Consider the following 23,370-nt stretch of genomic DNA (forward strand, 5'->3'; position numbering starts at 1 on the left):
ACTGCTTAGGATTTTTAAAATCCTACTGAAGATAAGCTCCTCCTGGCCTAGGATCTTTGCTTCTTTTATTCCCTGGCATGTCTCAAGCACCTAAAACAATGCCGATTTGCAGCTCCACAGTTATTGGTTGAAACAGTTGAGGGGATGTGATTTGCACTTCTCTGATCACTGATGAGGATGCACATGCTCAGATGATTATGGGGCATATGATTTCCTCTTCTGTGAACTGCCTGACCATTCCTTTGTCCCTCTGTCCATATTTTTCTTTTTTATTGATTTGCAGGAGCTTTTTACTTTTTCACAACACTAATCCTCTGTTGACCTGCTTATTTGTTTTATTTTATAATCAGAGCCTGGCAGGGTGCATGCCACATAGCAGCCACAAACGATCTAGTGAGTAAAGACTGAGAGAAGACAGAAACCCTTGACAGATATCTCAGGGTCAGTAGGAGTGTTATTCATGTGCAGAACAGAACAAGAAAAAAATAATGCCTTTCAAAAAATCACCCCATGAAGTGATTAGGAGGGAAGAGAGATGGTCTGACGTACCCGGGCAGGCAGTCCCCACAGACGGCGTCACTGGTCTGAGAGCAGTTCGCTTTCTGGAAGCGGTTGCCCAGGGCACAGTCTAGGCACGGCTTGCACTTCTGAAAGCCCCAGTCCTCCTTGAACCTGTGCGGCCGGCACGCCACGCACTGGGCGTCCTCCCCGTAGCCAAAGCCACATTCCTGGGGGATTAACAGACAATAGAAAGCTGTTCAGTCACTGCAAGGGTGAAGAAGGAAGGACTGCCGGGTCCGTGGGAGACCTGGGGGGATGATGGTGGAGTGAGGGCCATGCCAGATCCAAAGGCAGCTCTATCAGCACGTTCCCATGCGGCTTCTGAAAGCCACTGCAGTCAAGTAGCTGTGAGTATCTGAGTGACAAAGGGTCTCGAGGGACCCCCATTGCTGCGTTACTACCTACTTATGGCCAGTTTATGGTGCTTTCTTCTTTTCTACTTAAGGCAGTCATGTGAATGTTCAGAATCTAAACATCAAGGCAGAAAATCTGTACATCAATATTAAAGGGCCCTATTTCCAGTATATATATAGGTTCTATTTAACACAGCAAGATGCCTGAAAGGTTACGTGCACAAAATGTTAACACTGGTTATCCGTACTTTGTGATGTTTTTTATAAAACATGTGCTGCTTGGTCATCGAACAAAATGGACGGCAGTTTAAGACCCACCAAAAGGGCATCTCTGTAGGTGGCTTGCCGAGCAAGTCCACAAACGTAGGCTCACGGCCACAGAGGAGGGGCGGGTGTGGACAGAAACATCTCTCAGTGCCTCAGTGTCTTCATCTATAAACTAGGGATGCCAGAAAGCAAGTCTCAACTAGGTCTCAATTCCCTTTTTTCTGCAAAATGTGTATATTTTAATTTCTTTTCACATACTTACATATAAAATCAACTAAGAAGTGCTTATTGGCCAAAAGTTAAATCAGAACTGACATAAAGGATAGTAGTTCCTCAGTTTCAATTGGGTAATATCATTTCAATCTAGATGTTTTACCAAAATTAACTCATGTGCATTTTGGAAGAGTGATCTGAACTTTTGTCCTCTCAGTTAAAAGTGTGTATCTTGAAAATGCATAACAAAGGGGTAGGGAGTTAAAAAAAGACAAATCCCAAAATCTTCACCATGTCCCAGTTAGGCAATGTCCTAAGCTAAAGGCACAATCAGGGTGGGAAAAAAAACAAACGAACAAAAACAACAACAACAAAAAGATCTGATTTCAAAAACCAATTCACAAATCAGAATTTCTTTAAAACTGTTAACAGGGATTATCTCTTGGGGTGGGGGTGGGGAGTGGAATTATGAGGCATTTCCAAATTTTGTGATTCTGAAATGATTTAATTTTCACAATAAGCATTATTTCTCCCATAAGCAGGAGAACCATAAAGATACATATAAGAAAGAGTTTCTTTGGAAATGTACTTGGTCTTTGCGGGAAGGTCACTGTTACTGTTGGGAAGCATCACACATGGGCGACGTGGTTCTGAACTGAGACAGATTTGTGGTTTTGCTGAGTACTTTGGTTGCTGAGAGAGCTATGTGTGCAGCCAAAGACTTCCTTTGAGTGAGAAAGCCTCTCACTCACAAAGTAAGCATTCCAGGATCAAAGCGGGGTACAAGGGACGTTCTGGGGGTGGGGGAATCACCGCTGACATGCTAGCTACCTCTGTAGCAAAGGCTCTTTCTTGCAAGAGCAGAATGTTTCAAAATTGCGCTTTGATCCAGGCAGCTTGGGCTCTGAGAGCTGCATGTACAAGTTACAATGCAACAAAACAGGAAAGGAAGAAGGAAGAGTACAAGAAGGGGAAGCAAAGTGAAAGAAAGGAGAAAGCAGAAGAAATGTGTATTAGCTGGGAGTAAATGGTGTCTGAATTGTTTTTTTCAAGCTAGCCTGATGCAGGACAAAAACTGTATTTTTTGATATTGGAGCCAAACACGCATGAGTTTGAATGTCAGCTCTACCACTTGTTGGCTAAGTTATCTGGGGAACTCTGAATCTTAGTCTCTTCATCTGTGAAATGGGGATCATAATACCTGGTGGTTTTGAGGATTAAATGGGAGAACATATAGAGCCCCTAAACTACAAGACAAGCACAGAGCAGGCACTCAGTAAACAAATACACCGATAGTTATTATTTTGGATCCTCTATACCCAATAAACCACCTTTTCTGAATCAAATGTAATTAAGCCTCACTGGGGACAAAGGGAGTTTCAGACCCAAATTTTCTAGGGTTGAAACATATCACTTTCCATGTAAAATATTTTTACAGAATAAAAATCTTTCATTTTTAAGATAAATCACAACTAAGCACCTTCTTAAAAGAGGTGAACAAAATATCATTTAACCTCACCTTGGTGAATCAACTACTGCATTGGACTATAATACAAAAAATGATGGAACCCTTGTGTCCACACTGGAGTTCTCCTGTTTTAATCCCCTGCCAGGGAGGCAGGCGACGATCATTCCTTGCTCCTAGAGTCTGGTTGTCCCCAAGAGTTGCTTCCACCCTCCATTCCTGAGACACTAGATAAATGATCCAACTAAAAATGAACTTCAAAGAAATAAATACAGGAGTTTCAGTGACCTCATCTCTTTTGAAAAAGAACATACACCTTAGTGTCAGGGCGGTCTTTGTGCTTATTTTTTGATTCCCGACAGCATTCTAGAGTTTATACTGAACATGTGGACTATTCTGATCACTGTGTTTTTGCCTTATGTGGTTCTGTGTCATTACATGTCACTGCATTTTGTAGAATGAGCATTTATGAAACTTTTTCTTTTAATCCATCTATAATAGCAAATCCATGCAAAGAAAGAAAACAAAGCCAGACTCCAAATGCTTCATATTTTACTGCCATTATCTGGATATTAACTATTTCTACCTAGAGTTTAGATGTTTTTGTGGAAGCAATGGTAATTTTCTTTGGGGTGGGTTTAGTTGGGGTGAGATTAGTGTTGCAAAATAGTGCTAAGGTTTATTGACCATGTACTATGAACGATACACTCTCCTGGAGACTTGATGATAGAGAATGCTTAATTTGGGAGAATTTTACCTATAGTATATTTTCCCTAAAGCATTTGCCATTTTCAGAAAGATTATATTAGAAACCTAGCCTAATAATATTTTTAAACACTAAAAATAGCTTGCAGTTTGTGATATTCTAAGAAATTCATGAAGTGACCATTCTACCTGTTCATACAATCCTTTAACTAGAAATTGAGAAGCTTTTTCCAAGGAGTTAAATTACAGTATAGTGTCGATGGCAGCAACCACTTTTAGAGCCGACTGTCACATTTCTAAAGCATCATAAACATAGAGACTGTAATTATTTTAAATCCAGGTTATAAAGTAAACAGCACATAAACATTAAATTGCTCCCAATATAAATGTCTGCTTTGATATGTTTTTATATCATTCAGTAAAAGTGGGCAGTTAAAATGCTTTGAAATTGCCCCCGTTAAATTCAGTAAGTAACCACCAAGAGAAAAAGACCCAATGATAACAGCTTTCTGTCCATCACAATACTTAATAGCATAGATGGGAACAGTGTGTTCACAAACTTGTTCCACCATTCTGGCAATAGACCATTCTTTTCCCCTTTTCTTTTTGATCACTTTTTATATTAAAAAAATAACTACACACAAGATTGGCTGTTTGTTTCTTAAAATAATCAAACAGTGCTCCCTTCTTCCTACTACTGGTCCCCAACTCCTACCCCCTCCACATAGGCAAACACTGTTACCAGGTTTTGGGGTAACCTGAGAGAAATTTTCTATTCCTGTGTATGTGTGTGTGTGTACGCATGTGTGTGTGTTTACTGTTCTGCACCTACTTTTAGTTTTCACCCCACTCTATGCCTCTTGGGGAGTGTTCTATGGCAGGACATGGAGAGAACCCCATGAAGCTTCCCCTCGGACTGATATAGTCTCATTTCTTTACTGGACCTGTTCTGGAACGGAGAAAGCATCCAGAAACGTTTGTTGAGTTGCACTTGGCATTGATCAGATGATGAAATAGTGCATCTGGTGAAAAGAGCATAAAATCTTGTGAATCTTTTCTCCATAAGTTTTAGGTAAAAAGGGACAATTTCCCCAGGCATAGAATTTTCCTCAACAAGCTGGTAGGGGACATTTGGAAATAGAAAAAAGGTATGAATGGATTTTTGGTGACGTAAAACAAAGAGCACTTAGAGAAGGAGAGGCCAAGCTAATAATGCTGACTGCGTTTGGGTTTAGCCCTTACAGGTTGCCCTGGGTGCACACCTTCCATTATTTTATTAGCAGGATTGTATATGTGTGTGTGTGTGTGTGTGTGTGTGTGTGTGTGTGTGTGTGTGTGTGCATGCGCGTGCTTGGCTGAGGGGGACCGGGAATAAAAAGGTAATGGAGTGAAGGGGGACTTGGGAAAGACTAAGCGAGTCACATGGCCTGGGCATCAAAATTAGATAGATGTATTTTCTTTTCATAGAACATGGTCTACCATTAAATTAGTGGCAGACATGCATTTGGGGTTTAAACTACTCTAGTCTTTATTTCTGAAATTATGACCTGAACTTTAAAAGCCAGAAGGAAGAAGGTAGGGTGTCCCTGAGTCACTGAGAAGCCCTTTTTAAAATAAAATCTGAGATGGAAAAATATTTAAATGCATTGTGATTTTTTAAGGTTCCCACTTAATTCCTAAAATCGTACAATAAAGCAACAATCCTTGATATCTGACGCCTGCCTCCCTTCATCTCTCCTTCCCAAAAGCCCACGTAGTATCTGGTACATAACAGGCTAATAAGCAATAAGTAAATGCTTGCTGAATACACACATGGATGGACAAATACTGTTGAAGACAGTATTTCTAAAGTTTTATTTATTTTTTATGCCAGGGAGCAAAAGTCTGTAAGGCCTCCAGCAGTGGCTGTGTGGGCAGGCCAGCCGGTCTCCTGGCATGGTTCTCCTGGGCTGGGGGTGGGCTGGGGGCTGCAGAACAGCCATCCCCACCTTGGTCCCAAGGCAGGAGGGGCTGGATCCAGCTGGACTGCTTCCACCCAAGCTGGCGGCAGTGGTAGTTCTGTCACGCTGCCCAATATTTTTAAGCCACGTTTGGTGGCTTTCCAGTAGCGAAATGACTCAAAGTAAACAGTCCCTAAATCCCCTTCTCTCTCTCTCTCTTCCCTCTGCAAATCCAGCACTTAACAAAAACACTAGCAGACTCCCACGTCCACTTTAGAGCAAGTCCACAGACCACAGGAGGGAACCTCACAGGCCATCAGTTGTCCCTGGAACCCACTCCAGGCCCTCTGCTCTAAACACTATTTATTTGTACAGCCAATAAGTTATTAACTTGGGTTCTCTGAGCTTTAAAAGTTAGATGTTAAATTTCAAATTTGGACAGAGAAGAAGTCATTGGTGGGGAAAATCTAGGGCCCATAAATGGAAATGGCAAATTAGCTTTAAGTCACCAGTGTTTAAATATCAGCTTTTTAATTTCCTTTAATAAAACGACACCAAAGCGATATTTCTGCCCCTCCCCCCAACTTTCAGTTTACGAAAATCTGTAGTTGAGTTTTTAAAAGACAAATGACAAGCTAGAGCTTGTTAGTATCTGCCAAACATTGTGAGCTCTATTGGGTATAATTAAACATAAAGTGAGCAACTCTAATTAAATGGCAGAAATAAATCGTTTTTATGCTTATGAATTACATTAAGTTTTCATAAATTTCTTCAGAGGGACAAAACGGTTTTGTGAAAAGTAGTCATCTTTAAAAATATGAAGCTGGACATGCCTCCAGGTGGAGGAAAGGATGTTGTTTATAAGAGTAAGTTCTTCACCTTAACAAAAGTCATCCCAATAATTGGTTAGAAAAGCTTACTTTGAATACTGTGCCAGAGACTTGAAGCCTGTTTCAAGTGGTTCATGCAAAAACTAGTTTCCTGATGTACTGCTGTGAGGCAATCATGTTTAAAGCACGTTGTTGGCATTGATTCGTGGTAAGGAGGTGGAGCCATGGCTGGGCAAATTCTAGACAGTAAAAATTAAAAGTCTAATGTGGTTACTTCAGGAAAACAAAAACCATCCTCTCCCACAGATCCTGATGAGATGTTTATCTTTACGAATCGAAAGGATGCTAAAGGCTGTGTAAAGTTCAAGCTGTGGAAGCAGGCTCAAAATGCCCAGGGTACCCTCTTTATGTAGCAACAGAAACAATATTTTGTATTTTTGCCTCAGAAATAGGAAAAAGCCATTCTTAATTATTTTTCTCACAGAATCTCAACAACTAAACACTGTCTTGAAAGAGAGACTAAATATGGCCCAATGGGAAAAAAAAAAATCCTCCAAAGCAGACTCCAAATGGCTCAGCAACCTGTAATACACTTTTCTAAAGATACAAAGGAAAATTAACCTGTTCATTAAGCTGAATTACTAAAAAGACCCTAAATGAGAAGAAATGATGCTTGGGGCTCTCAGGGAGGACCCTGGTTGGTGGTGAAGACAGTGACATGTGAGGGGCAGGGGGTACCGCTGAGCGTGAGGAAGGCGAGGGGTCCCGGGTTCAGAAACAGATGCGTGTTTGCAAACTGGGGACAAGGCAAGGGCGGCAGCAGGAAGAAGGCAAGGAAGAAGGCTGGCCAGGGAGACAGCTCCCGTGCTGCAAGGGTAGCTGGGTCAACATGATTTGAATATTGCTTTGTTTTAGAAGCTGGTCCTGAGACAGAATTTCTTGGGGAACATCCATCATTCTGGATCTGCACTCTTCAATACAATAGCCGTAGTCACGCATAGCTAAATTTAAATTTAATTAAGTGAAATTAAATACTCAGTTCCTCATTGACACTAGCTACATGTCAAATGCTCAATAACCACGTGTGGCTAGTGGCTGCCATATTGGACAGAGCAAGTATAGACCATTTCCATCACTGCGGAAAGTTCAACTGGACAACACAGAACTGGAGCATTAACAAAATAAGAAATGGCTCATTACCCCCAAGGAGCCCCACCAAAATACCCCCGACACTGCCCCTTATTAGCAGTGACAATGGACAAATCAATTAACCTCTTTGTGTCCCAGTTTCCCCATCTAGTAAATGGAGATAATCGTACTATTTAGGAAGAATGCTGTGTTGTAAGATATCCATTATTTAATATATGAAGAATACGAAGAGAGTACCTGGTTCGTTATGATAAATGTTAGCCAATATTTCTACTCTGGTTTCATGATATCTAGATACCGAATAAAAATTAACAGCATTCATATTTGTTATGTAAAGAGATATCCTTCAAATGAACATAACCCAAAGTATCAAAGCTGAAAGGTTAAAAAAAAAAAAAGGCAAACATTTGAAAGAAGAGCCAAAGGAGGGGAGGGTATTTGTCTAAATAAACAACATGATATTATTGGACCTGGAGCTGCTCTTCAGATGTCTTATTATCTAACACTTTAAAGGAAGTAAAAAGATGATGGGGGAACCGCTGACCACACACAGTGACATGCCAAAGCTCACCCCATTTCCAGGAACTCTGCCCCTGCACCTTCCAGCAAGCTCCCACTGCATGTTTTAAATGCTGAGACTTAACAGTGGGGAATTAAGCCCAGACACCTTGAGAAAAAAAGAGCTGAACAACTTCCAGAGAAAATAATAATTAGGAGTAATAAAACCACAGAAGGAAATTTTAACTGTACCTGCTTACCCAAAGCACTCCCCAGCTTTAGTTTTAAGACACAGATACATGTTTGTAATTCAGAGAACCTCTGAGCACTAATGTCCATGGCTAGAATTTGCTATTTTAGATAGAGACCTGATAATAGAAAAATGGACAGACGTTTCAAGTTATGTTTAGCAAAGCGGAACAATAACATTTAGGATAAAGGTTATTTAAAAGCTTTTTTAGCTGGTGAAATGCACTTTTTTTAACTCTTGATATAAAACCCACTTTAGTAGGGAATATCAGTTAATTTGACCTAGCATTTCTACTTTTTCATAGCTAACTTCAGAATGTTTACTGTTTACCGTGCTTTCAAGATTTGAAACACACGGGGTAACCAAAATCATAAGCCTCATCCTTTCATTACAAATTAACAGGTATCTCTCAAAACTATACATTTAGTATTCCAAGTGAAAAAAAAATTATCTGGCAGGGAACTAAAAAAAAGGTTACTCTTTGTCAAAAGAATAAATTTTCTCTTGATTTGTAAAGCTTGGAGGTGATGATTAACCAAGCTGAATATATTTGTTCATTTAAGTGATTTGTCTAATTTTAATATGCCCCGAACTCACTTTTTTTTCCTCTGAAAGATCTATGTTATTGCTAAAGACTGAATATAGGCAGCCTGGAAGGGAGGAACTGCCAGTTGATAAATGAGAAGTTTTGAAATTTCTAGTCCCCAAAGTAATTGCTTATAAAAATCTCAAGCTCTCTTTGCCTTGATCAGCTACTTGGGAAATAAGCTTATATTTATATTTTCCTTTGTAGGCTTGCTTTTTTTTTTTTGCCCCTCTTATGTTTTTGCATCTTGGAGCAAGGCTCAGTCTCTAATTTTATTCATTATGAGCTAAAACCAAGACAAAAGTCGTAAAGTAAATATATTATTTGTGATACATACACACACGCAAACACATACACACACTCATTAACTTCTTTATTACTAGATTAGATTTGTCACCTTTTTTGTTTTCAAAATATACCTGAGATTGATTGATTTCTTCAGCAATCTTGTGCCATGTACTCATCAGGAGGTAGGCATTATGTTAGGTTTTAGGGATTCAAAGCTGAATAAGATGAGCTGCCAGCCCTCAGAGTGGAAACATCAAAACATGCAGTACTGTGGTTTATATCTGTGCATCTGAGTGGGTCAGAAGAATCAAATTTTTAAGCAATATCATTACCTTTACTTTTACTCCAACTCATTCAATTTGTCCTCATCTTTACTTTTAATGAAGACAATAATAAAAATTGAAACAGAAATATTAATAAATAAATTAAATGCATAAGGGCAGATAACTAGAATTACTTCTCTTTGGTTGCTTTCAATGTAATAGAGTTGGACAGTATTTTAATACTTAGGGAAAACTGCTATTTAAAGAAAAATATTTCTTCTGGATATCCATGGGAAATTATGAATGCAGAAATTGCTAACAGATAATGTTCTCGGAAGATGGTTTTTTTTTAATTTTAAAAAAATTAAAGCTGATAGGACCTTCATTTTTTCTTCTGTGTCTACAGAATTTCTTTTGAGATAATGTTGTCTATATTCAAGGATGAAGGGTAAGGGAGGAATTCCTTAGAAATGATTTCTTCATCTTTCAGAATCTGTGATGTTTCATCCAGATTTTCACAGAGATTTGGGAAAAGGAGGACATTTGAGGAGTAGAAAATTCAAGATCTGTTTTCCTCATGGGCACTGTCACATTTCCAACTACTTTGCTCATTGATCCCTCGTTATGTAGATGGGCTATAAATGGATCTTCTCATACCTAACATAGCAAAGCATTTGTCTGAACATGCATACTACTGCAATCAACAGGAATTGGAAAATATCTGTTGAGATGCTATAGTTAAAATCAGGTATCACATGGAGTTCAAGGGTCAGCCAGTTTTAATCCAAATGCAAATCCCAGTGTACTCACAACTTAGCACTTGGTGAACACAACCACCAAAGAGGCCCTCTAGCAGGAATCCACTCACTGAATGCATAACTTTGTTTCCTGCTGCTTGTAGATCATTGATCAAAACTCTATGAATGACAAAACTCAACTTTAGATAATGGTGGGCTGCGTAGAGAAAGGACTTCGCTTTTAAAAGTCACTTTAAATCAAAACAAAAATCTATTGTTCCTTTTCTGACAAGACTTTGATCCTTTCTTTAGTACATCAAATTCTCCACAACTAGTAACATCTTCAAAAGATCAGAAAGTAAAGCAACTGAATATATAGCTTTGGAGATTATTTTAAAATAGGGAAGCTAGCTCCCAAGACTATCTAAGAACTGTAATACATGTCCTGATTTAAAATACTTTTTTTAAAATAGGAATATATTTAAAGTGTTCCTGGGAGTACCTTAAACTCAATGTGTACAGACTAATAAGACTAGAATTGTCAAAGGAACATTCAAAACTCTGGTTCAGAAAAGAACTGCATTTTGAAGCTTCTTTACTTACAACCAATTGTCCTCTTGACTTCTTGACCAGGGATAGTAATATCCATTTTAAGGGAAAGGAGCTCTGATCAGTGGTGGCATTTCTGTTAGCAATGCTTTATTTTTCAATTTTCAGTGGAATATGGATTCTTTTTAATTAATGCAAATAAACTTCAAAAACTTGATTCTTTTAATGAAATACTACAAATGTTAAACTACATAAAAAATGGCATTTGTTGAATTCTGGTTATTAGAATCTACTTCTCTTATCTCAGTAAGACAAATGAATCAAAAGTATTGAAAAGGAATTGTATCATATTTGGCTAATGTGACATAATGAACCAAGAATTCTGTCCTACAGATGAGTAGAAAAATGGGAACAAAAATTAAATGAATAATAGGGGAGATGGGGGATAGGATATTTTGGGTGTTCTTCTTTACTTGTATTTTTATTCTTGTTTTCAATTTTTTATTTTATTATTATTTTTGTTTTTTTGGAGTAATGAAAATGCTCAAAAATTTATTTTGGGGAAGAATGCACATTATCTGATGGTACTGTGAAAAGTTGATTGTACACGGTAGATGATTGCAGGGTATATGAAAATATCTCAATAAAACTGAATTTTAAAAAAGAGAATTCTGTCCTAGTCGCCTAAGATCACTAGTAATTCACAACAAGAGTTTAGTTGAAGGGAACGCACTGTAGAAATAGGACGCTCCACTACACCACGTGCCCCCCAGGCCCACGTACCTTAGACAGCTCCATGCCTGGGCCACACTGTTGGCAGAGAACGCAATTTCCAGACCGATCCCTGAATTCTTGTTGTCTGCAGTCTCCCGTTTCACAAATCACTTTACATGACTAGAAAAAAACGTTTCACAAAACGTTACCCTAAAGTACTTTATATTTGTTTGTGAGAAAGGAACAACATCTTCAGTATTATTTGCATGATCACAAAGTCTCCCTTCTTCCTGACATTAACTGCTATCTTCCCCTGACACTCTCCTGATGCCATAGGGGCTGTGGCTCCTTCCCTAAGAGGATGCATGAGAAATGCAGAGACCCCAAGGTTCTTTCACTATCTGAACATTTCTGAATTCAAAAGTATTTTTTGATCTTCAAGAAACATAAACATGTGCATGTATAAGGGACTGAATAAATAAATGGAAGAGATTAGTAGAGCCACAGGAACTTTGCAATTATCCTTCAGACACATCTTGAGCATGGCTACATATGCCCAAAGTTTGATGTAGAAGTTTTGATGTAGAAGTTTCAGCCTTTTCAAGCCGAACTACATTTCTTTCAAAAAAAATACCTTCTGACAATCACAAGATCAGTAACATTCTTGATGATGATGACAACCACAGTGGCCAAACTCTCTGAACTCTTCAAAGTAAAAGTACCATATAAATATGAGGTAACATTCTTACTGATTACCATTTAATCAATTACTGGGATCCAACAGTAGTATACTTTGGTTCTTAGCAAAGGGCTTAAATGGAAAGATTATGCTTTGGCAAAAACAAAGCTTGTAAGCCATTTTCCAAAATATAGCTTTTTTTCTTATTTTATCTAAAAATGATGACATGTTCGCCTTATATACTATCATCCTACGAAACTGTGTTTATCCACCTCTTAACAGAGAGTATTTCATGAAAAATATTGGTATTAATAGAATCTCAGAATTGGTGAAGGCATTCAGTTCACCCTCATATTTTTGACTATACATTTCTGACTATACTTCTGTTTTCCAAATTGAAAGCTGAAAACAGGGAGCACTGGGCGAACAGAAACTGCTGTTAATGTGTGTTACCTTACCGCAGCTTTATGTACACAAAGTTGCACAGTGAATTATTTTTTATGATTAAAATAATGAGCAATTATTCAGTACAAACTACCACCACCTTGAAGTAGGGATACCTATAATGATATCTGTCAACTTCCTTAAATAAAAGCAATACCTGTTAACCTCTAGGGCAGGCAGGAGAATTCAAGGTGAAGTCTGGGACTCCAAATTATTTAGGACTATGGTCTAATAATCTCTTCCCACCTCCCTAACGCCTCCTTAACCACCAATCTTGGAGAAGTCTGATTTTATTTAAAGGGAAGCTGTAGATTCCCTTTCCCCCACAAAGAGATTATAATCTCTTTGAAAAAGAAATTCCACAACCTCCTTCCCAGATTTCTTCATTCCAATATTTAACAACCTTAATTGGCAGAAGGGAAGTTTTCCATATATATATCTGGATCCCAGACTCCAATTTCACCCTATTTTCTCTTACTTTGCCTTCGAAGATTTTCAGTACCGTCTTCAGTGTAAATAGTCAATATAGTTATAGATCATTATTTTATCTCCAGATTAAATAAATTTCTTTTTTTTTTAAATTCTTTTAGTTCTTTTTGAATGCATTCATGGGTCACCTGTGTCAAACTTTCAAACATTAAAATTCTCCATTTGTCTTTAAACTCTTTTTTTTTTTGTAACAAGAAGGATATGAATAACTATAAAAAATAATTGCTCTAAAAAAATCTATTCTAAATTCTCCACACACCATGCAAGTCATGGGCCCAGAAGTAAAATGTACAGTCTTGTGGGGTTTAGGATGTGTTATATGAAATATATGCCTATAAATCCAAAATAACATCACTGTCATTACTTGTCCTACAAGTAATGTTGCAATTTTATGACTTCCTCTAAATTTAAATAATATTATTTTGGCAATTGTTACAAAAGTCAAGACTGAGCAACAGTTTGCATTTAGTTATAAATGCAAAAATGATAAAATGGAATTTGAAGGAAATAAACAATACGGGATCAGAAATAGAAGGCAGTTTGGGTATTTTTGTTCATTCTTCCACCATAGTTTTTATGAAAGAAAAGAGGAATTTACTTACCAAGTAGGCTAGTAAAACTGCAACAGTGAAAAATGTCTTCTCTTGTTCTAGTGACACTTGTAAAGCCATGGCTCTTGGTCAGTGTATTTAGTAAGAGATCTGAATCAAAGAGAAGATACAGTTCACATTAAAAAGCAGGAATGGCTGTGTGCTGTTTATTCTATAATGTTGCCCGTTACCATATATGCTAGGTCATAAATAGTATCTATGTTCTAAAAGAACTACCTTTTTGAAAGATACAAGAGACAAATAACAAATAATTCTTTTAAAATTTAGATTTTGAGAATTGAAGCTGGCGCTGAATTCCCAGGCTGTTGAAGCCTAGATTCAATTACTCAAGCAACGACAGCATGGTAGAGAACTGCTCTCAAACAGTGACTACATAAACTTTCCATTTATCTGGGTTTAGACCATGCCAACAGGATAATCATAGCGATAAAAGGGCAATTAACACGTACTAAGCACTACTATTTGCCAGGCACTATTCTTAGCATGTTAACTCATTTAATCCTCACAACTCCTCCAGAAGGTAGGGTATGAGGAGTTAACCCCAGTTTAAGGATGAGGAAACGGAGGCTCAGAGAGGATGAAGGAAGTTGCTTCAAGGTCACCCTGGAGAAGACGCAGAGGTGGGATTCAAACCCAGTTGGTCTGGGTCCAGTGTCCCTGTTCTTACACAGCCTGGGCCACACACACCCTGCAAAACTGTTTAAAAGGATGCCCGGAACAGGGTTCTCATCTCCACTAAGAAGCAGACAGCTGACCTGTGGGCATTTGTGATTTCTTCCTGGAACTAGTACACAGTGCACATTTTCTCTTAGCAGAAACATAAGCATCCTTTAAAAACATCTAAAGATCATTTACAAATGATGAAATCTGAGGCACTGATCTGACATTCCAACATAAGAAAAACCAAGCCTATTCTTTTTCACCAGAAATGACCTAAAATGTAGAAGCAAATCTGGTTGTGTTTTTTGTTTCCTTTTAACAGATCCACATAATAGCAAGAAAATAAATTTATTTAAGAGAAAAAACAAACAAACATACAAAAACAAGTATCGTCTGGTGGCTCCATCTAGTAGGTAGAGAAACAACAGTTCAGTTTCCCTTTAAAGTTGATTCTTCCAAAACTAACAGAGACCCAGAGTGGATAATCTGACCACTTAGAAAGAAACCAGAGCAGAGAACCAATGGCCAAATAGCTCAAGAAAAGCAATAACAAAGAAGCCAGGAGGGCAGGCCTGCTGTTTCAACTGCTGGTTGAGCAGTGCCTGGGGTTGAGCCCACAGACAGCACAGAATTTGTTCAAACCCAGATGAATCCCTCTAGCTGTCTTAGCAGGACCAGTGACCAAGGCAGGCGGCCATGATTTTATGTCTGTTGAATGAATGACCCATTTTGAGTGAATTCAAGTGGCTTTTTCTTTTTTGCTTTTCCAGCTTCTTGGTCAGAGCTTTTGGTCCTACATATCTCAAAATCATCCTGCAATTACCCAACCATGCAATTTACTGCTCGTGGAGATTCAGGCTTGTGGTCAGAAGATAAAATCGCACTCCCTGAAAGGTAGGCTCCAGGTTATCTCCTCCTGACTTGGATTTAGGAGGAGCAAAGTGATATTCATAGTCCTAAATTTTTAAAATGGTTATTAGTTGTTGAAAGTAAAAGTGTATAATATATACAGAACTAAACTAAAATGGAAAAGACTATAGTGCCAAAGCATTTACACAAAATATGAGAAAAAAGGGTCCGTCAGCACATAGCGTAATCACACAAGAGTTTGGACAGAACGCTCCACTGGGGATACTATCCCAAGTACTGTGGAGAGAAGACAATTAGTATCTTTCTTTAAAGGCAATCATGGATATGCATACCACGTTTAAAGTCATAGCAAAACTAGGCAGGTGAACTCACTGTCCTCCCGCCTACATGGGGGTGTAAATCTCCCTGGCAACACAGGATATGACTCCCAGGGATGAATCTGGACCCAACATCGTGGGATTGAGAAAATCTTCTTGACCAAAAGGGGGAAGCGGAATGAAACAAAATAAAGATTCAATGACTGAGAGATTTCAAAGCGCGTCAAGAGGTCACTCTGGTGGGCATTCTTGTGCGCTATATAGATATCCCTTTCTAGGTTTTAGTGAATTGGAATTGCTAGAAGTAAGTACCTGAAACTATCAAACTCCAAACCAGTGGCTTGACCCTTGAAGACGACTGTATAACTATGTAGCTTACAAGGGGTGACAGTGTGGTTGTGAAAACCTTGTGGATGGCACTCCCTTTACCCAATGTAAGGATGGATGAGTAGAAAAATGGGGACAGGGACTAAATGAAGATTGGGGTGGGATGGGGGGGATGATTTGGGTGTTCTTTTTTACTTTTATTTTTTATTGTTATTCTTATTCTTTCTGGTGTAAGGAAAATGTTCAAAAATAGATTGGGATGATGAATGCACAACTATATGATGGTACTGTGAACAGTTGATTGTACACCATGGATGACTGTAGGGTATGTGAATATATTTCAAAAACACTGAATTTAGTAAAAAAAAATTTTTTTTAAGTCATGGCAATATGATTTTGACTCCACAAGATATACCACTTTTATGAACAAAAAGAAAATATACCAAAATATTAACAGTGGTTGGGTTCATATGGCAGAATTCTGGGTCAATTTTTTTCCCCTCATTTTCCTAAAGATTCTTCATAGTTTATATATCTGATTAATACTGAAAAAATATGCATAATGTTTGGGGCAAAAAGGTAAGTGACATAGTGCTGTTCCTTGAAAAGTTTAGAAATTAGAAGAGGTAATGACAAAAAAAAAAACTGTCAAAGGAAGAAATGCAACAAAATAGAATGATGTTTGCTTTATAAAGAGATGTTTTTTAGATGACAGGGTAGAAAAAAATTAATGGAATTATAGCCTAGGTGCTGATTTGTATTATTCCTCCAGCACACATGCTAAATTGAATATTTTGAATGGCAAATACAAAATTACCCATTCTATTCTTCAATTTTCAGGGGAACAGGTGGGTCTGCCCAAATCATCTTGTAAACACTGTAGCCTGGTACCTAAGCCCTTTGTCTTCTCTACCTATTCCCATCACTGCTCATTTCTCTCATTGCCCTCTCACTCAGCCACACCAAAATACTCATGGATCTCCTGAGCATCCAAGACCTTTCCTCTTGCACAGTTTTTGGTCTAAGAGCCTTTTTCCTACTAGATTTCTTCCAGAACCAGCTCAACTGTCACCCCTGCCAAGAAGCCTTCCAGGACCAAGCCTCAGAGGAGGGAGTGGCCCCTTGTCGTCCTCCAGCCCCTTCTATGCTTCTGTGCGGCATTTAGCACCTTACAGAGCATTTTCTTTACTTATACATAAGTTATGTTCACCAGGTTGTACACTCCTTTGAAACAAGGACAGTGCTGTTTTTACTCTTTGCACCCCCAGTGTCTAACATAACACCTGGCACATAAAGATGCTTAATAAATGCTGAATTAACAAAGTGAGTGAAGAAGCACCAGAAAAAGAATATGCTGTGAGAAACAAGTGAGATTTAGTTGCACCTAACAGACTTAATTCTTGTGTACAGAACAGAATAAACATTCTGTTTTGGATGCATATAAACTAGGTGGTTGCATCGTCAAGATATTTTGTGCATTAGGTTAGTAGATAGCATTAAATGACAGTGATGTATTTAAAAAAAATACTAACTTGTTTTAAAAACGAGAGCAGTTCCTTTACAGATTTCTTACGTTAGGAGCTGGAGATCTACATGTGCCGCAGAAATACATCACTCTCTTTCCTGTGATTTCTCTCTTAATGGGGCTTCTTATACCAGGAATAGTTTAGCCTGTGTAGACAGGCCTCAAGAAGCTGGGAAGACTGAAAGTCCATTTCTGATGACCAGGTTCTGAGAATTTTCTGCACTCAAATCCAATATGGGTAAAAATTGCCTGGGTTTTATTGGGAATTGTCAGGGGAACATGGAAACCAGAGGACGCGGGTGTTCAGACCCATTTCCACCATTTCTTGGCAATGTCACTCTAAGAGTGCACATCTGTAAAAGGGAGGTAGCAATAGCACCTCCAGCTCATAGGGATGTTGTGAGAGCTAACTGGGCTAATGCATAGAAAGGGCTCTGCCCAGTGCTTGGAACCAATCAGAGCCCAGCAGATGATAGCTCCTGATGCTGCAGTTGATGGTATTGAAAACACCACTTACGAGCTGTGTGAACTTGGCTAAGTTACCAAACCTACATCTCAGCTCTTCATTTCTAAAGTGGGCGTAGTAATAGTACCTCCCTCCTGAGATTGCATGAAGACTAAATGAGTTAACTGGTTGAAAACCATTCATGTCTATTAAGAAGTTAATTGATAGAAACCATTTCGGGGACAAAGCAAATGCTATGTAAGTGCTAGCAATTATTGTTGCTGTGTTGAATGCTATTATTAGTGAGGAGCAAATGATCCAACATATGTGATGCTCCTTGAAATCTGTGACCATTAGACCAATGAGAGACAATATTTAGATGGTCACAGTCAAGTATTAGGCAGCACCCCAGATCTCCAGGCCCAATGCCTACAGGAATCGTGCAAAGACTAAAAATAGTTTGCAAGTTTGAACTAAGCATTTCTAATGGTGAGTATCATCTTAAATGCTTTATGACAATGATAACTTTTTCCCTTGACCAACATACTCATATTCATCCTGATAGGATGGGAGAGAAAACTGAGGATCAAAGGACATTCATCTTAGAACTGGTGAAGAACGAGTCCTAATCCATGCCTGGGTGACCCCCAAACAGGGCTCTTAACCAGTAGGACACATTGGCTTAGGGCTATGTCTTATTCATGGCAGCATCCAATGACTCCTTCCATTTAGGGAGAGCAGGACTACACCAACAAAACTGATGACAAGTATGTAATAAAATGATCTATGTAATGATTTATACATTTGTTCCACAAACTTTTATTACAGGGATTAGGTGCCTGAAAAATTGTAGGTAAGGGGCTTATACTTCAGCAGGAGTGATAATCTCATAAATATTTTTTTAATATATCCTAGCCAAAGGATATTTTAGAAATAAACAGTTTAGCTGATGGAGTGTTATAACTGTGACCTTGAATTTCCTGGAATAAAATTAAATACCCTATGAAATTCTTTGGCATTCATAAAAAGCAGGAAAATTTAATGAAATAACTTAAGCATTTGAGTAATAATATTTAAAATAAAAATAAAGCAATAAAAAGGTTATTTATTAAGATTGCTTTTAACTTCTGGGCATTTAAGGTCTGGCCTAAAGACAGAAAAATGCCTCTATAAGCTTCGGTGTTCTATTTCTTTGGGGATGATTTATCAAGCATGAGGCATACAAGTTACTGAGATATGTACAATGGGCTCACTGGGGTCGGGAGGTTCTAAATTTTGCTAAAATATCCAGACTATACAACATGTACCAACAACCTAGCATCCAATTTTGCAAAATGTGTGCAGAGAAACTGGCTGTAGCTAAGCGGTTGAGAAGGCTGATAATGCCTTGTTTAGTGCACTCTAGAAGCACAGCTGATGCTATTAGGGGAACTAGGCACACAAAATAGAGAGGATGCAGTCTAAACCCCCGAGTCGGCAACAATTAGCTAGAGCTGAGTGTCAGCTGTTCGTTGCATGAAGAATAGACCATTTGTGGTACCCCCCCAACCGCCACCACTCCCTAACGCCTCAATCTGGGTGCCTTCCCACATTTTAGGATCATCCCACTTTGAGTACTTACAGACAAGAACTGTGATTTCTCTCCAGAACTGTCACACACTCAAAATAGGTCCCCAATAAATGTTGAATGAATTCATTCATTCATTATTTAGGAGTAATGTTTTACCTCTTAGGGCTGCTGTGAGGGCTGAATCAATATATGTGAAGTATGTGTGTAATTATAACTTGAGATTGAAATATAAGTTACTGTGGGAGAACAAATTTCAGATTAGGACCCTGAAAGTCATGCTCTAATAGTGACAAAGATGACCAAGGAGGAAGACTGATCTTTATCTTTCTAATATTAACTATTTAGTAAACTTTCTTGAGAATGATCTTTATTTTTGGTCTTGAAAATGCCCCAAACATATGGATCTTGGAATAATTCAAACAATCTTGATCATTTTTTCAGTAATAATGATTTAATTTTCTTTATTTTTCCTGCCCTTAAAAGCTATTTGATTTATTATCCAACAGATGTAGTGCATGAAATACGTGTTGGCATTATGTAACGAAGCTACAGTCAACCCATACATTTTCCAATATGCAACAACCTGAAACATTTAAAAATAGTTAACACTAAAGTAACCTGGCAGGCTTACAATTTATAAAACCAGCACTGAAATAAAGCCAGTGTAATGTTATAAATACAGTCTTTTATGCTTTAATGCTAGAACATGATAATAAATTAAACATAATGTGAGTCCTACATGCTAAGAGAATGAAAGATTAACTAGCAATGTAGAATTCTCCTATTTCTACAAAGGACTATAACCTTTAGCTTCTATCTATACTGCTTCTTAGCCTTCACTTCACTATATTCTGCCAAACATTCTTCTTAGATAGTAGAGTTGGCAGTCCTTTTTGTAAGCAAAGAAGCTCACAGAGGTGTGTTGTAATAAGAATCTAACATGCTGTTGGCTGTGAAATGAAAATGATTTCCTTTTTTTTAAATCATGAAATATTTTCTACTAAAAACTCCAAAAGCCTTAAAATTTTCTGCTGCCAAATACAATAGCTTCAATTCCCCAAAAGTTCAAAAACATTAAGGGTTAATGTCAGGCTCCTAGTTTTTTTTTTTTTTTAAGCAGGATTAAAGTGGGATAGGGTTTTCCAAGACTAATTCTATTTATTTTTCTGAGTTGTAAACTCAATCAGCCTATGGGAACCTTTTCCAAAACTTTTAAATCTACCTCCTCCTAAAATAAAGAATGTTTTTATTTTAGGATAGAGAAAAACAGACCAGTTGTATCATCAGGGGCAAAGGAGGCCTCCAACAGCCACACGTCTGCAGAGAATTTTGCATCACCATCTCTAAAATACAGCTGTTTAAATTTTTATTTTAGAAGGAAGTCTGGATAGATTCCAAAACCATGTTTTATACCATTTGTAATGTTCTTCTCCAGTGTAAGCAGCCTCCATTCTTTTAGAGTTTTCCTTGTATTAGACCCATCCCAGCAGACTGCAATGAGGCTACATCACATGCAATCTTCAGATAGACAAGTTCCCTCGTCTTGTATAATTGCTGATGGGTGGTTGTTGTCCAGGTTTAAAAACTTCAGTTTGAAAGGTATGTATTAAGTGATGTGTGAACTAAGAGATAACACAATCCTGTTTAAACATCTTTCAAGTGTCAACATTTTAGACAGATAAAATACGATGCTGCTCAACCAGTAAATTATGAACAGCAAGTTTGTTCATACTGCCTTACTTTCCTTTTTTTTTCAGCTAGAAGGTATCTTTAAGAAGCCTATGAACATTTAATAATCTGTTGCCATGAGACAAATGTATTTAATGTACACATCTCTTATCACATAGGCAGCTGTCAACTTATTTATTTGGAGTATACATTTATTTAAGGTGTGTATACTTATTCAATCCGTAGTCAACACATGCTGGCCTTTTCCAGAAGTTTAAATGTTTGACCTCAAATATTGGTTCATCAGATTTAAAAGGGGCTGACTTTTTCCATGTATTAAAGATGTCTGGAGTTTGTGTATGTGTGTGTGTGTGTCTGTGCATGCCTGTGTGTTTTAATGTTTGAAGGGTAGAACTGGTCACAGGGGATTGGGTTAAGCTTGGGTTCGGAGATTTAAATAGGTATGAAAAAAGAGAACAAACTTCTCTTCATGAGTGTTCTAAGAATGCCTTACTTATGTTTTAAAAGTCCCCAAAATGCCCTAATTTCATATGATAGAGCTATGACAAATTAGTATATTAGGTCATTATGTGACTATTACATGTCTCAATTCATTTTCTACTCTAAAATATATGTAAATCATCTGAAGTAAAATATTTAATTTTCTGTTCTTTTTAAACACCTCTTCTATAGCTACATAGACGTTCGCAATGTTACTTATTCAAGTCTTCTGAATAGAGAGGGCACTTTACACTGCAACTACAAGTGCATAGAGTTTTCATAGACCCCTAACTTCAAAATCAAAGTCCAGCCTCAAGATAAAGTCTTAATTAAGGCACTGCTGTCAAAGAACCAAACAACTTCCATGACTGTCCCAGAAAAGACCAACACAACACCCCAGAACTCACATTTAGTATGGAAAAAAATTTCTGAAGTCAATACAGGCACATAGCTTATGGGAATAAAGCAGACGTCAAGTCATTTCTGTAGAGTATAAAGTAAAAAGAAAAAAAAAAAAACTTACAGAACTCAAATACACATCCTTGTATTAACATTAAGGCAATATTTTCAAAATGAAGTTGCATTTCTCTGGTTTGTATTATTTTCAGAACAACTTGATAAACATTATGCAAAGAAAAATTATTTTAAAGTAATCACATCTCTGAATAATTAATGTCAATAACTGTCTTCCACAGTGAGACTCAATTCAAGATACAAACATCTCTTTAGTTACATACTTTAAATTGGATAGTAAGTAGTGCTTGAAAAAGAGTACCTTTTAAAACCACATGAAAGTAGCATCGGCATAAAAGTCTAAGGTGAAACTACACAACAGAAAACGTATTGAATAAATCCTGAACTAATGCAATATAATCTCTTTTGCATATAAGCATCTGATCATGAAATAACATTAAAATAAATTCTTCTGTTTGCATAAGTCACATTTAACAATATCTGTTTCCTGTTTATATAAAGAAATTGCCTTCGAATCAAGAAAAGCTGTCTCTGGAGTAAAAACTACAACTTCATAAATATCTTTAAACTGTTTTAATTAAAGAAATACTGGACCAATGGTTACCGTTTTATTTGTCCGCAGACTGAGCCCTTTATTAAAATGCAAAAGAAAGTGACATGGATTTTTTTACAACAGTAAATGTAGGCTTGATGAAAAGTTCACTACCAACAAAATATCACAGAATTTTGATCTTGGCAAGCTTCTTCTCCAAGAGTATATTAACTACATTTCTACTCCATGAAATAGCATCAGAAAATTTAAAAGCCCTGTGAGAGCTGACCTATTACCTGCTCTACTCATCACTGCACTAATAAATACTGCTGACATTTATGAAACTTTCTTTTCTCACAGAAAGGATATGTTTATGGGCTACTTATAAATCTTTTAAATGTTCTCTTTTCACCTCCTCTAGAGCCTGGGCCTGCAGTTCCCTCCTCATGGGAGGCTGGCCCAACGCGGAACCCACCCAGGGGCGCTCCAGTCCCCGACGCCACGCGGGCTCAAAGGGACACCAGCTATCACTTAGAGCCGAGCTGAGCATCCTTCAGATCTATTTATATACTCACATATTTTTGTCTTACAACCAGATTTTCTATTTACAAGGTCTGGAGAGAAGACTAAGTGCTGTAATTCCCATCGCCAGCAGGACTAGGCGTTCACACCCTCTGGTCCCCCAGCTTCTGTGGCTCGGCTCCAACATCTCCTGCGCCCCTGCCCGGCTCAGCTCCAGCATCCCTGCGCCCCTCCCCGGGTCAGCTCCAGCATCCCTGTGCCCCGCCACGTGCTCAACTCCAGCATCCCCTCGGGCCCCCCCTCCGGCAGCCCCGGCTGTCACCCTCCTGCGGCCGCCAGCTCGCGGCGCCGCCCGCCTACTCCCCTCC

The 23,370-nt window shown here is 38.1% G+C and overlaps 1 protein-coding gene across 7 annotated transcripts in view; it reads right to left on the reverse strand.

Annotated features, from left to right (window-relative positions):
• Positions 1–23,370, reverse strand: part of TNFRSF19 (TNF receptor superfamily member 19) — an 85,455-nt gene that overhangs the window by 56,337 nt on the left and 5,748 nt on the right. For 4 of the 7 annotated variants that reach the window (XM_037800189.1, XM_037800190.1, XM_037800185.1 and 1 more), the window contains exons 2-4: positions 13,583–13,681; positions 11,438–11,548; positions 550–728 (exon numbers count right to left, since the gene is read on the reverse strand). In XM_037800189.1, the coding sequence (XP_037656117.1) occupies positions 550–728; positions 11,438–11,548; positions 13,583–13,651 (359 nt within the window). In that variant the 5' untranslated portion in view covers positions 13,652–13,681. Of the gene's footprint in view, positions 1–549; positions 729–11,437; positions 11,549–13,582; positions 13,682–21,881; positions 21,958–22,552; positions 22,579–23,055; positions 23,218–23,370 lie in introns of those variants that run through there. The other 3 variants (XM_037800187.1, XM_037800186.1, XM_037800188.1) reach the window with 3 other exon arrangements.

Source organism: Choloepus didactylus, chromosome 12, assembly GCF_015220235.1.
Source record: "Choloepus didactylus isolate mChoDid1 chromosome 12, mChoDid1.pri, whole genome shotgun sequence".
NCBI lineage: Eukaryota > Metazoa > Chordata > Mammalia > Pilosa > Megalonychidae > Choloepus > Choloepus didactylus.